Raw genomic sequence first — 15,632 nt, 5'->3', positions numbered from 1 at the left:
CAGTTTTCTCTGTGGTTCTTATAATATTTTAAAATAATTATTATTCTTTGCTTTTAATGATACACTACATTTCACATTTACCATATCTTTAAATATATTTATAGATTGCTCATTTTATATAAAATGTATATGGTAATTTTGAAACATAATAAATACCTGTTATAATGTACACTGATATATCACAGAGTATGTTATAATAGTGGTTAAAAATCACAGCCTTTGTGCCTTTAGTAATGCACATGGCACCTCTCCCAGCACCACCAAAGTCTGTAATGTATTGGTCATCCTTGCCTTTTCACACAAGCATTATATAACAAGAGCTATTCAAAGAAGCAAAACAGTTCTATTCACTTTTCTTTCTTTCATCCTTTAAAATCAACTAGAAAAGAACAAAAGAATAAAGACCTACCTGATAAGCTGGGAAAGCAAAAAGACCCGAATACCATTCTCTGACCTTGGAATTGGTGAAATCCAGGTAAGAAGAGAGACCTGGAGAGACATAATAGTAGATAGTCTGTTAGGAATAGGGGTCATCACAGTAAAATGTGTCATAAAGAAGGTATCAGATGTGAGAACCAGATAATCAATGGGCACTTTACAACATTCCTAAAAGATAGGTGAGAGAGGCATGGTCTCCAAGAAGTGAATGAAGGTTCTACTGCACTCCAGTGAAAATCACTAGACCTTTCAGTACCAGAGGCCCTGGGAAATGCCAGTGAACAAGCATCAAGACACAGCATGTCCCTCTCTGATGGCCTAAGATAGCCCAGGTATTCTTCTCCTCCTCCTCCCCCTCCCCCTCCCCCGCCGCCTCCTCCTCCTCCATCTTCTTTTTTAAGACTGAGGATTAAACCCAGGGGTGCTTAACTACCAAGCCACATCCCTAGCTGTGTTAGAAGAGCAAAGAACAATCATAGGAGAGAACCTGCAGGATGCTTTTTTTCTTTTCCTCTTCCCTTCCCTTTTCTCATTCATTCTCTCTTTCTCTTTCCCTCCCTCCCTCTCTCCCTCTTTTTTGTTACTGGGGATTGAATCCAAAACCTCACACATGCTAGGCAACACTCTACCATGGAGCTATACTCCCAGTCCTTTAAAACATTTATTTTGATTCAGGGTCTTGGTAAGTTGCTGAGATTGGCCTCAAACTTGCAATCCTCCTGCCTCAATCTCCCAAGTTGGATTATAGGCATGTGCTATGATTCCTCTACTTCTTATCTCTATTTGTTTAAAGAAATATGCATGCCACTGAGGTTTGCTTATCTGTTTATGTTACATTCATTCAATTACTGATTAATAAATATATCCGAACATATATTTCCAACGGTACCAGGTTGTTATAGTTTAGATCTTATACGTCACCAAAAGCTCATGTGTAGAAGGCTTGGTCCCCAGCTGAGAGATGGTTGAAACTTTAGGAGGTGGGACCTGGTTGGAGGAATTAGGTCATTGGAGCTGTGTCCTAGAAAAGTATAATGGGACTCTGTCTTCTTTTTCTCTCTTGCTTTCTGGTCTCTGTGAAGTGTGCAGCTCTCCTCTGCCATATGCTTCCATTATGATATACCATTATGATATACTGCCTTGGCACAGGCCCAAAAGCCATGGGGCCAAATGATTCTGGACAAAAATCTGAAACTGTGAGCTAATATAAATATTTTTTCCCTTCAAATTAATTTCTTCAGGTATTTTGTCACATAGGGAGAAAGCTGACTAACACACAGATGTTATGAAAGATACAAAGAAGGCAATACTTTCTTCCCTTGAAGGTGCCTAAGATGTAAGTAGAAGAGTAGATACTTACTAGAAATGAGAACAACAGCCATGTAACCTTCATTAATTGGTACTAAATAATTGGAAATAGTAAGTATATAAAGCAATATCATACCAGGCCAGCATACTCCTTCAAAGTCACTCCCTTCACGATTTCTCACAAAAAAGCCCTGTTCTTTGGCCTTAGTGTAAACTGAGTAGTCAGGATCAATCTTGATGTGGGGGTCACTGATGACCACAAGCTGTCAGGACATAAAGGTTTGAAGATATCATCAAGTTTTATGGTTAGACTTAATATTCATTTATATGTCTTCACCATAGTTTTAGGGTAAAATTTTATTTTGAAACAATTACAACTCATCATGAAATATTTCATACATCAGTAAAACTCTATAGTCTTCTGTGTGCTCAGAAAAATTAAAACTGATATCAAAACCAGGCCAATCAAAACCAATACCAATGCTGCTATGAATATAGGTGTACAAATATCTGTTTGAGTTACTGCTTTAAGTAAGTTCTTTTGGGCATATATCCAGAAATGGGGATTGCTGGATTATATGTTGATTCTATTTTTAATTTTTTTTAAGAACTGCCATATTGTTTTCCAAAGCAAATGTACCATTTTACATTCCTGTCAACAGTACACAAGTGTTGCAATTTCTCTACATCTTCACCAATACTTACTTACTACTTCTTAAATAGTACCCTTCCTAATGATGTTAAATGGTATTTCACAAATAAAAGTTTTGATTTGCACTTTCTAATGATTAGTGATGTCGAGCATCTTTTTGTATGCTTGTTGGCAATTTCTCTGTTTTCTTTGGAGAAATGTATGAAGTTTACCCATTTAAAAATTTTTGCTGTTGTTGTTATGATGTAGGAGTTTCTTATAAATTCTGGCTATTAACCCCCTTTTAAGAAGCTTTTAATATCTCCAAATGTATCCAAAGAAGCCTATAATAAGGCCCAATCTTTCTGGACAGATTCCCTACTATTCAAAGCTTCACATGCTTTGCTCTTTCAAAACAGCCTCTGTTTAGCTTTCAAACATCCATCAATGCTCCATCCTCTGATTACACTGCCTTCTTCCTTCCCTCTTTTCCACTAATTAGGGACTCATCCTTCAGGGGTATCCTACAATATACCTGTGACACAAACTCCTGACTTGAGTTCTCCAGTAGGCTAAAATCTTCCCTTTCTTGGCCCATTCCCACTCCAAACTTTCTTTGGCTCTCATGTTACTGCCCTGTATTGTGGTTACTGCATACTTGCCTTTCCCCCACTTGCTGGAAGACCCTGAGGAGCTCATCTCTGCATTCCCTTCAGTACTAGCACAACCTCTTGAATGTTCAGAGGCCTCAAAAAAACAACCACAGAAATTTCCACAGGGACAGAAATTTCTAGAGCCAAGCAGACCAGTGTTGATTCTTGCTATGCTACTTATTCACTGTGTGAAAATTACCAAATCACTCTAAGTCTCAGCTTCTTTATCCAAATAATGGGGTAATAAGACTATTATAATATATCTTATTACACCGTCTACCTTATAGTAAGTACTTAACAAATGATAGCTGTTTTAGAGTTAACAAGATTGATTCTAGAGACCAGTGAGAAGTTTGAGGATCAAAGGAATGGGTTGAAAAGGCAACTTTAATACTAAGGAAACCGCCCACACAAGCCCTTGTAGGACCTACACTCTCAGTAGGCCCGGTTTACACTCCCTGGTGGGGCAGACATCTGCCAATGCATTCTGCTGTCATATATAAATAAAAAAATTAACCAAGTAAACATAGATGTTATACTACATGTTATACTACTACATGTGCACATATTGATGGAAATAAAATTATTTTTATGAAAAAAAAACAAGGAGAGGGATTGTATCTATTTATATAATGTATATGGGGTTCACCCCCTTCTCCTCTCTCCATTTTCTTTTCTCCCTCACTCTCTTTATTAGAATAATCACTGCCACGTCCATACAGGAAAGAAGCACTCTACACTTTCTGATGATTCCTCCTCTTCTCCATTTTCTATCATTTCTTTCCTTGGCCAGACTTACTAAAGAGTACACCAGGGAAGCCTGAAGAAAAAAAGAATAATAAAGAATCTGACTCCATTTTTTATATTTGGCTGTTCAGGATTTTCAAGCCCCACCATTCCCTCTTACCTTTCTGCCCACATCTGGGTAAGCTGACAGGAAGTCCTGGTGCTCCCTCATTTGGTGCCAATGGAAGGTTCAAAACATGCAATGCAAGCCCTAGCCCAAAGGAAACAATCCTTACCCTGGAGAGTGAGTGCACTTTAGCGCCACCCTCTAGCCACCTAAGAGCCAGTCTCCTTTCTTAGCAATCTATGGTCATTTTCAAATCATCTTGGGAGCTGACCCTATTCTCCCCAGAAGGCCTCATTTTGTGATGAACTTTCTCATACATTCTTGGTACATGTGTACAGTATTATCAAATTTCATACTAGAACAAAAGTTTGGTATGGTTGGGAATCCATCATGTTACTACAGGGTAGCCAAAAAAAGAGAACTGAAAATGCTAGGCCCCTTCATCATTCTGTAGACATAAACAACTAAGGAAGGGATGGATGGAGTTAATACCTTTTCACCATTCGATTTCTGTTATCACAATTATAATTACATTTGAAAGTACCATTTTCATGGACTATTTTTTTTATTAAATGGTCTTCTTCCACTAATGTACCAACACAAACTTCAAATAATTTTAAAAGCTTTGTAATGAAAAGTTTAAAAATGTTGGCTTCTTCTACCTTACGTTTTTTGCTCCTGAGCAGCTCTTGCATCCTTTTGGGGTTTGCAAATCTTTTTTTATCCCAGGTGAAGTACCTCTTGCCCTCAGTGTGCTCTATGTCCAGCCATATGACATCATAAGGAATATCATGTTCATCAAATCCTGCATCCACTGCCTTTACATCTTGCTCATCTTCATAGTTCCAGCGGCACTGGTGATACCCCAAGGAGAACAGAGGGGGCATGGCTTGTGTGCCTAAAGACAAAAATGAGAACTGAGTCAACTACCATAACAATGATCATCATTTGGTGAGCATTTTCCCAATGGGTACTAGTAAGCACTGAGCTTGTATGTACATAGAATATCAAGGAGAAGAAAGCATAGCTCTTGCTTTCAAGGAAGTAACAATTAGGGTGATAAGCAAGCGTATAAATAAACTGCTTTGAATTGAGGTATAACTGCTATGTTAAAGGTATCAGCCTAGTGCTTTGGGACCAATTATTGGGAAACCAATGAATTCTTCCTTGAGTTAAGTGTGGGGTCTTGAGAGGCTTCAGAGAACAGGTAATACTGGTTTGGATTCTTATGAATAAACATAAGTATACCCTATAGAGAAAAACAGATAGAGCATAAGGGCATAGGGAACAGAAGAGACACAGAGGCAGATATGCACATGACAGGCTTAGGAAAAAATAAATATTTCAGAGTGTTACAGTGTAAGGGAGATAAGTAAAGGATGAAACTGGAGAGGATCAGTTTGTATAGGGTCCTTTAGTTCAGGTTAGCAATTCTGAATCTTCTTTTATAGGAGTCATAAAAATTTGGCAAAATGTAACCTTCCTGATCTTTATTTTAAAAACTGATGTCAGGGAGCACTGTTGAATCTGACTTAAAGGGAAATAGAAGTAAGGAAGAACTGTCAAGACATTATTGTCAAAACATTTACTTATACTATGGAGGACATTTGGTCAACCACTTGGATTTACCTTGTTCCTCTCCCAAAGTCTTACTAAAATCAAGGTAAAGAAAATAAAAAATGAATAAAGCCATAAAAACAGAATGGTGAAAGAGTAACTTCAACAAAACAAAACAAAACAAAACGGAAAGAAGAGGGCAGGGGAAGAATGGTAACTGCTGAGCACAGCCAGGGAAGCTCTCACCTGAGTGCTTGAGGGAAGCATACTGATGAAGAAGAAAGCTCGACCCTGTCCCTAGTATACAAGAAGACAGAAGAATATTCCAACTCCCACCCCTATACTGGACTATAAGATCATTCAGGCACACAGAACTTCCAGGCTGAACCACATTTTTAAAAAAAATTTTATGCCTTTATTTGTTTATTTATTTTTATGTGGTGCTGAGGATCGAACCCAGGGCCTTGAATGTGCTAGGCAAGCACTCTACCACTGAGCTACAATCCCAGCCCCAGGCTGAACCACATTTGAGGAAAATCTCTAAAATTAGATTCAGAGGCCCAAGTAAAGAAATAGAATAAAAGTACCTCTGAGAAAACAGTATCAATGCAAGCAACCAAAGTAACAATCATCAAAACATTATCATTAGTATTTCTGGAGATGAAAAAGAATTTGCACCCATAATACACAAATATAATAGCATAAACCAAGCATGAGGTGTTATTAACAAGTAAAAAATTAGAGAATAAGAAAGTACTCTTTGACATTAGAAATAGGATAGAATAAATGGAAGGTCTGAAAGACAAAATTATGAAAATTGCTCAGAAAATAGGCAAAAAAAGGGAAAGGAGATCAAAAAAATCTGTAAAGGAGAAAGGGAAAAAGGAGAGGAAGAAATTATGAAAGGAATAACCTAAGGTTGTATTCCTGAACTAAACAACAAAATTCTCAAGATTGAAAGGGTCCACATCTAAAACCCAGCATAATAACAACAATAATTATTATTATTTTCCAGTACTGGGGATTGAACCCAGGGGTGCTCTACCAGTGAACAATATACTCAGCCCAGCTTATTTTCTTTTGAGTTCAGGTTTATCTTGAATTTATGATTTTCTTGCCTCAGCTTCCCAAGGAGGAATAGTGAAAGTGGGAAGCCTATCTTGTTTCTGATATCAGAGGAAGCTGATAGGTTTTCCTTTCTTTTTGTGGTACTGGGGAATGAACTCAGGGTGTTGTGCATGCTAGACAAGTGCTGTATCACTACATTATATTCCCAGCCCAAGTTTGTAGTCTTTTAAAGATAAAATGCTTTATTGCTAAAACTAGTGGGTGTGGTTTTTTTTTTTTTTTTTTTTTTTGCACTGGGAATCAAATCCAGGGGAGCTTTACTACTGAGCAACATTCTGGCCATTTTCATTTTTCTTTTGAGTTGCTTAAGACCTTGCTGAATTGCTGAGATTGACCTTGAACTTTCTTTCTTTTTTGTACCAGTGAGTGATTCCAGGAGTGCCTAACCACTAGTGCTACATTCCCAGGCCTTTTTTGTATTTTATTTTGAGACAGGGTCTCACTGAGTTACTTAGGGCTTTGAGGTTTGTTTTGAACTCCTGATCCTCCTGCTTCAGCCTCCTGCACTTGGGATTACAAGTGTGAGCCACCATGCCTGGTTTGACCTTGAACTTTCAATCCTGCCTCAGGCCTATTAAGTTTCTGTGATTATAAGTGTTAGCGACCATGCCCAGAATTTTAGTGGTATATTTAAATGGAAAAAAAAAGCATGGAGAAGTTCAGGTTGGAATATTGGTTATGTAAATTATATAAATTAGATAATACCCAGGGACTAAATGTGCCAAGGAAAGTAGATGGTGAGTATTAGGGATTAGAGTGTACAGTTCTAAATTCAGTATAATTTTTAACTGTGCTAAGTGGTATGAGGGTGGGAAGGGGAATACTTGCTACTTAAATTGCTTAGGTAAGTTGTTTATAAGTCCTACATAATGTAGAATAAATATTAACCTTCAGTGATGATACATGAGATAGAGGAAACATAATGGAACTATAAAATGGCACCTCTACATGCAAACCTGTAAGGTAGGAGTACTGCTTGAAGACATCAGAAGGTGTAGGTCCTGTCAGCAGAAAAACATCAATGATTCCACTCTCTGATATCCAGCACACATCAGTTTGAGATATGACCTTTTGTTTAGCAGCAGCTGGGCCCACCTGTGTCCATGTGTACTGGAAAAGGAATGGAATAAAAGTTTGAGAAATTTCCTCTAAACTATGATACCAATTGTATGTAAATCCACTCCTTTAGATAGTACTGACCTTCACTGATTACACTCAAAGCTTTTGGTGGCAAAAAACTGCCACCAAAAAGAAAAAAAGAAAAGCTAGCAGTGGTTTTATTTTTTCTCCAAGTATGACATACAATCATGATCCACAGCTTACCTCTACTGAAGGTTGTGTATTGATCTCCACTAGTGTTTCTGAGGCATTCAGCCAGAAAATGCCTATAGTCCTGCCCAGTTTGTGGGCCAAGAGATAAGGCACTGAGCCATAAATGCCCATTTTGTCATGTATTTTATATCCATAGACATCCAGGTTATAAAGACGGTAGGCATCTCCATCCCTAAAACATAAATGAGGATTATCATCAAATACCATTACAAATGTATAAATAACGAATAGGACAGCTCCACTCTCCACTCTCCACTCTCATGCAAACACTTAGGTCCTATGCCTCTTCTAAGACTTAATACTACTTCCCTAAAATGTTTCCTGACACAACCTGGACAAATGTTGTCTCCCTCCTTTGATTCCTTTGGCACCCCCTACCGTGACAACTGGCATAACTAAGCCCATATTTCTGATCTCTTTTCTAAATATCTCTTGTGAAAGAAGGATAATCACTTGTGAATCTTCCATAATAGGAAGCACACAATACACATCCACTCACAGATTTTGTGAGTTAAGTTTCTATAGCTAAAACAAAAGGATAGTGTTCTTAATAGACTTCCACAGAGCTGGTAGGGAAAGATCAAGAGCTGACTGGGGTGGGGGCACAGAATTAGGTTAGTATGAGAGTAGCACAATTTTTTTATGTTATTTGTTCTTTTTAATTACACATGATAGCAGAGTTTTATTCTGACATGTTTATACACACCTGGAGTATGTCTTATTCTAATTAGGATCTCAGTCTTGTGGATGACATGATGTTGAGATGTGATGTATTCGTATTTGTATATAGGAAGGTCATGTTAGATTCATTCCATTGTCTTTCCTATTCCTATTCCCCCCCGTCTTCCTTTCCTTCCCCTTTGTATAATCCACTGAACTTCTATTCCACCCCCTCCTGCCCATTGTATGTTAGCATCCACATATCAGAGAGAACATGCACCCTTTGGTTTTTTAAGACTGGCTTATTTCACCAAGTCCATCCATTCACCAGCAAATGTCATAAAGCCGTTCTTTTTATGGCCAAGTAATATTCCATTGTGTATTTATACCACATTTTCTTTACCCATTCATCTATTGAAAGGCACCTACGTTGACTTCATAGCTTAGCTATTGCAAATAAAGTTGCTGTAAGCATTGATATGGTTCTGTCACTATAGTACACTGATTTTAACTCCTTTGGATATATACCTAAGAATGGCATAACCAGGTCAAATGGTGGTTCCATTTCTAGTTTTTTGAGGAATCTCCATACTGCTTTCCAGAGTGGTTGCACCAATTTGCAGTCCCATCAGCAATGTATGAATGTTCCTCCCCCCTCCCCGCCGCATCCTCAAACATTTGTTGTTGCTTGTATTCTTGCTAATTGCTATTCTGACTAGAGTGAGATAGAATCTCAGTGTAGTTTTAATTTTCATTTTTCTAATTGCTAGAGATGTTGAACATCTTTTCATATTTTTTGACCATTTGTATTTCTTCTATGAAGTGTCTGCTCAGTTCCTTTGCCCATTTTTGATTGGGTTATTTGCTTTTTGAATTATTTACATATCCTGGAGATTAAAAGAGCAGCACAGGTTCTAATGGACTCATTGTGCCTGTTAAATAAACAAAATCGGATCCTTGAAATCTGTATTAGACTCTGTTTCTCTTTGGTTTGTCCTAGTCGGATGCCTCTGGTTATTGTCTATTAGTGTTAACCTGAAATGACCTTCCCCAGGGAATCAGAGGTTATTTGAAATGCCATTTTCTGTCTCACTATCCCCTTCAGAAGTAAGTGTTTTTTACAGATCAGTGATTTTTCACAGTATATTCTCTCAGGGCTTTACAAAAAGGCCTTGTGAGGTAAACATAAAGCCTAGGGATAAAGATCTCTCCCCAACTTAGACTGCAGCAGTTTCTAATTTTTACTTCTTCTATATTGTTAGGTTCAATGTTATAGTTTGTATACTTATCTGATGCCAAGAATTGAACCCAGTGCCTCACACATACTAGGCAAGTGCTCTACCACTGAGCCATACAACCCTAGCCCTCAAAGAAGGTTCTTAAAACTCTACAAATAATATTAAATCAGAAACTCCTGTAAGGATTCTTATTTTCACATACCCAGTATTTTTAAGTTGGTGTGATTCTGCATGTTGTGGGATCCCATAGAGATGTTCAAATCCATGTAAGGAGAAATCCAAACCAACGGAGGTAGGACCTGTAGAGCCCAGGATACCAACTGAGTTTCGCTTCTCAAGAGGACAATCAATTAAGGAGATTCAGTTAACAACGGTGTAGCAAGACAACTAGACCAGGTGTAGAAAGACCTGAACTTGCTCTGATAAATCAGTAAATGCTCTGTAAGGACTCTCTGTAAGATGTTATATTCAGGTATTGTTGGGATACAAAAAATGCGTATATAAGACAAAGCTCTGGTCTCTTATTATATTGCCTTAGCTGTGTGCTAAAGCTCTCTGTGTCTTCATTTATAAACAAATTCCTTTATTACCTGTAAAAAACAAGGTTATAAAGTTTTAGATTTTTCTTAAAATTTTGCTAAAATATATTGCATATAAATTTATATACCTATAATATATAAATTTCCTTTAACCAAACACTCCTTTATTTAACAATTAATTTAGAGATAAAAGTGTAAATTAGTAGGAGACAAAATATTTACTTAAATTCATACCTAAGTTAAAACTATTTTACATATCACTTATAGGATTTTTTTTGGGGGAAAAGAATGCTAAAGAGAAAGTAAAAAAGATTATGATGTCACAGAATGGAGAGACAGAACCATATCCTTCACATAAATTTTGAGCATTCTATTAGCCCTGATCATTATACCATGCTGTAAATATGTAGAGCTAGAACAAGGATTCTCAGAGAATTAGGGAAGGTTTGTTATTCTACAGGCAGGGAGAAGGGAGAAAAATGAGTATTTTTCTAACCACATATGCCCATGTATCTGAAAGGGAACTCCTGAGAGATAGACTCTATGTCCTCCTCTAACCCCATCACTAAGCCTGGTGATAAATGTCACAGATGGGCACATGACACCTATGTGAATGATGGGGAGACCTTGAAAAGGTTAAAAACTGCCTTGGAATGTTGATGCTGATACAGTCTATAATTTGGTTTCTCATTACTTGAATCTCATAAAAATAGAATGCAGAATTTGTAGCTGCTTGTTCAATTGGACAGTACAGCAGCATGATAAGCTAGACCCCTCTGCAGGGCCTGTACTTTTCTTACACCCCCCACACTAAAAGCATATAATTACCATTTCTTTGTTGCAATGCATTACTGAAGGATAGAGGACACAAATTTGAGATTTCTGTTTACTTTCAGAAATCACTTGTTTAGGTGCCAAAACTCACGGAACTTTTAGGTAGATACTTAGCCATTTTGAAGTTAGGCCAGTTTCAATTTACCATTAGCTTTGACATCCACAAAACTTCCAAATTTCTCTTCCCAAAGGCCTAGATCCTCTTGATTTTCCTGTTAATAAAAAAGGGGAACTAACTGAACTTATAAATTGTAACAAATGTGGTCGCCACTCTTATAGGCTTATGCCCCTAATTATCAGGAAGTAGTTAATGATTTGAGTTCATTGCCCCTAATCCCCTATATGACTTAAGTTCTCCAATCTTTGAGAGGAAAATGTTAGGTAGCAGCTAGTAATGAGTAGTGAAATATAAACCAATAGCATAGCAGGATCACAGAGTTTCTTTGAAATTGCCTTTAATGAACAATCAAGTAACTTATAGAAGAACAACAGGTGTACTAACCCAGAGAATAAGCAGGTAGAAACAAAGGGAGTCAATTAAGAAATATATCAAGAATGAAAGATCAGTGGGGATAACTCCAGGCAGGTATATTGAGGTCATTATGAAGTTAGGTTTTATGGACATATGTTTCTCAATCTATTTCAGAAGGGAAATTTCATTAATAGCATGGTGCACTAAGATGAAGTCTGCTTGATTATTGACCCCAGAACCCACATTAACAGAGAACTGACTGGTATTGAATAGGATGGTCACTAGGACAGATCTGGAAAGAACAATCCAGGGCCAAAAACTCCCCAGCCTGAGGTGAGGGAGGAGATAAAACATCTGATTGGTAAAGACTGCAGAAGGTGGTATCTAGTTCTTCTGACAAACATCAAACAGTAATAAACTTGGAACCTACATTGTTTCCTTTATTATTCACTTCCTTTGTTTTGGTGTAGATAGACACAATATCTTTATTTTTATGTGGTGCTGAGGATTGAACCCAGTGCCTCACACTTTTGAGGCAAGCTCTCTACCACTGAGCTACAACTCCAGACCTTTATTGTTCTCTCTTTGGAGATGAACTCCCACTCCTCCACCCCCACCCCCAGTTATGCACACTGCTTGAGCCTTATTATACTTTCACTCATAGTAGAATAATAAAATTCTACTGGTTGGCTCTTCAAGTCTGACTTTACATTTTCTTTTGTAAGGACACAAGAACTTAAGTTTGGAGCTTCATCTCTCAATTCTCCTGTGATGCAACATCTGCACATTTTATTTGGATTATTAAGAAATAATAATAAAAGGAATTCATCTTTTAGAATAAATTTGTGATGTCAGTATATTTAATAAATCAAACCTGTATTTTATATAAATGTCATTAATCATCCTTCTTTTTTCTTGTGGTAAAATAACCTAAAATTTACCATTTTCACCATTTTCTTTTTTTTTTTTTAGAGAGAAGGAGAGAGAGAGAATTTTTTTTTAATATTTTATTTTTTAGTTATCAGTGGACACAACATCTTTGTTTGTATGTGGTGCTGAGGATCGAACCCAGGCCGCACGCATGCCAGGCGAGCGCGCTACCGCTTGAGCCACATCCCCAGCCCATTTTCACCATTTTCAAGTATGCAGTTCACAGCCTTAAGTAAATTAGCTCTGTTGTGTGATGATGTTCATTATCATCATCTCTCTCTAGAATGTTTTTCATCTTTCCAAACTGAACTTTTCTATCCATTAAATAATAACTCCCCATTTCCTCCCTCTCCACCCATGGTAACTCCTTTCTCTTTCTGTCTCTAAGAATTTGACTGCAGTAGGTACCTCATAAAGTGGAATTATATATAGCATTTGTTCTTTTGTGATTGGCTTATTTCACTTAGTATAATGTTTTCAAGTTACATTCATTTTGCTGCATTACTCAGAATTTCCTTTCTTTTAAAGGCTGAATAATATTCCATTGTAAGTATAATAGTACACTTTGTTTATGTACTCATCATCAAGAGACTTGAGTTGCTTCCTCCTTTTGTCTACTTTGAATAAGCTGCTGTAACTTCACTTTTGAGTATAAACCCAGAAGAACTATTGGATCGTACTATAATTCCATTTTTAATTTTTTGAGGAATAGTTATACCTTATGACATGAATATTTGCATATGAACTAAAGTGATGTGAAAGCACTTTGAAAAATGGTAGTGTTTATATATGCAAAAATTTTTAAAAATTGGGCTGGGCATGTAGTTCAGAGGCAGAGTATTAGCTTAGCAAATATTGAGGCCCTGAGTTCCATCTCCAGCACTGGGGTGATGGGGAGGAAAACATTTTTCATGTAAACATGTGAGGTAAAACATTGAGCTCAAATAATTCTAGTCTGTTTTGAGAGACCCTAAATAGAGATTTGTTTTTGCTGAGATGGGCACTTTTCCCTTTGTCTTCCAATTAGCTAAACTACAGCTATATTCTTTTTTTTTTTTTTTTTAACACAATGCCTTATTTATTTATTTATTTCTTATGTAGTGCTGAGGATGGAACCTAGGTCCCGCCTGTGCTATGCGAGTGCTCTACCGCTGAGCCACAATCCCAGCCCTACAACTATATTCTTATGTTGACTGGGATGGCAATGACTACTTGGGTCCACAATCTTTTTAATCTTTTTAAATTTTTTTAGTTGTTGATGGACCTTTATTTTTTATTTATTCATTTATATGCAGTGTTGAGAATTTAATTCAGTGCCTTACACATGCTAGACAAATGCTTTACCTACACAGCTACAACCCCAGCCCTAAGGTCCATAATCTTTTGATTTAGAGTTATGAACTTTGCCAGATTTTCCTTTTCCTTAGGAGAATGAAAATGTTTTTTAAAAAATTGCATGTATATGAAATGCATATTTCTTTAAAAGGAACTCTTTGTCCATTTCTGGGTTATTTGTTCATAATTAAAAGTTCTGTAAGGTGGACCTCTACATTTTTTTAAAACAAGAGCTCTGGTCTTTTTATATCTATATTTTATTTTATTTATTTTTACGTGGTACTGAGGATCGAACCCAGTGCCTTGCACATGCCAGGCGAGTGCTCTACCACTGAGCCCCAGCACCAGCCCCATGATCTGTGTATTTTTAAAAGGCATGCCTGAATCCTTAATGAAGGCAATAGTATCCATATGGATGGGGTTTAGAGTCCATGAATTCTATCAAAAAATATGAAATTCAAAAACTTTTCTATAGGGATGGTTCAGTTTTTGTCAAATTCTTGCAAAGGGTCTGTGACTCAGGCTTTAACATTATGTTCTTCAAAAGGTCTTTTGCAGATTCCTTGGACAGATTCCTTCTTGTATTCTCCCAATCATTTAGTCAATGCCTGCCTTTCCCAAAAGATTCTAAGTTCCTAACACATGTTTGGGATTTTTTTTAATTCAAGGTTTATTCTTTTTATCCAACATAATGCCTGGAAAACAAGCAGGTACTTAAGATGTATCTGTTTTTACAAATAAATGAATATATGAATGAATAAATGAAGGAAAGAATAAGATGATAAGGCAAGCAAAGAGATGTAATGTCATTTATATGTAGTAGAGTATTAACAAGTACTCTTCTGGATAAGGGAGGAACAGAATTCATTATGTGCCACAAAATCATGATTGTGGTAAAGAACATAAAAAAGATAAATTGTTCCATCTAAATTACCTGAGAGGTATTGATTGATGCACTCTCCTCATTTTCTTTGGTAGTTCTGTTTTAACATAAAGAAAATTATTTCACTCAATGATGGAAAGACGGAATTTTGTTCAATAATAAAGATTTTCATTTTCAACTTTTAAGATGTCATAAATTATATCCTTTAACTTACTAAATATAACACCATTATAAACTCAAGCTTAGAAAATTGAATATTAATGAACAAACCAATAGCTTGATTGTTTACACAAATGTACATGTACTTGAAAATTTGTTAACACTTTAAAATAACTTTATTTTTATTATAAGTGTAATATATGCTCAAATATTATATCATAATATTTCAACAAAAAATATGTAAACAAGGTAGAATATAGCTTTCCCCACTCATTGTACTCTGGTACACAGCAACACAATGTAGTCTCTCAGAATAATTGTGACAATTTATTCTAAAATTTTCTTTTACCCAAAGTTGTATTTGAGTGTTTATCGCCCAACATCTTTTTGTTTTGGTATTATACCACTGAGCTATATCACCATCCCTTTTTATTTTTATTTTTTATTTTGAGGCAGGTCTCACTAAATTGCCCAGGCTGGCCTCAAACTTGAAATTCTCCTGCCTTAGATTTCCAAGTTGCTGGTTTTACAGGTATGCTCCACTGTGTATGGCTTTCCTCACATTCTTTTTGTGCATATGTGTGTGGTATTAGGGACTGGACCCAGGGTTGCTTAACCACTGAGCCACATTCCCAGCCCTTTTAAAATTTTTATTTTGAGATAGGGTCTCACTAAGTTGCTC

The 15,632-nt window shown here is 36.7% G+C and overlaps 1 protein-coding gene across 3 annotated transcripts in view; it reads right to left on the bottom strand.

Annotated features, from left to right (window-relative positions):
* Nucleotides 1-15,632, bottom strand: part of Ganc (glucosidase alpha, neutral C) — a 78,114-nt gene that overhangs the window by 26,664 nt on the left and 35,818 nt on the right. For all 3 annotated transcript variants that reach the window (XM_026392794.2, XM_026392803.2, XM_026392787.2), the window contains exons 7-14: nucleotides 14,843-14,888; nucleotides 11,317-11,383; nucleotides 10,001-10,097; nucleotides 7,892-8,072; nucleotides 7,525-7,678; nucleotides 4,546-4,781; nucleotides 1,883-2,009; nucleotides 410-489 (exon numbers count right to left, since the gene is read on the bottom strand). In XM_026392794.2, the coding sequence (XP_026248579.1) occupies nucleotides 410-489; nucleotides 1,883-2,009; nucleotides 4,546-4,781; nucleotides 7,525-7,678; nucleotides 7,892-8,072; nucleotides 10,001-10,097; nucleotides 11,317-11,383; nucleotides 14,843-14,888 (988 nt within the window). The remainder of the gene's footprint in view (nucleotides 1-409; nucleotides 490-1,882; nucleotides 2,010-4,545; nucleotides 4,782-7,524; nucleotides 7,679-7,891; nucleotides 8,073-10,000; nucleotides 10,098-11,316; nucleotides 11,384-14,842; nucleotides 14,889-15,632) is intronic.

The sequence above is a fragment of the Urocitellus parryii genome, chromosome 6, assembly GCF_045843805.1.
Source record: "Urocitellus parryii isolate mUroPar1 chromosome 6, mUroPar1.hap1, whole genome shotgun sequence".
NCBI classification, from domain to species: Eukaryota; Metazoa; Chordata; class Mammalia; order Rodentia; family Sciuridae; genus Urocitellus; species Urocitellus parryii.
Note: the sequence above shows the minus strand (reverse complement) of the source record. Positions and strands in the feature narration are given on the sequence as shown.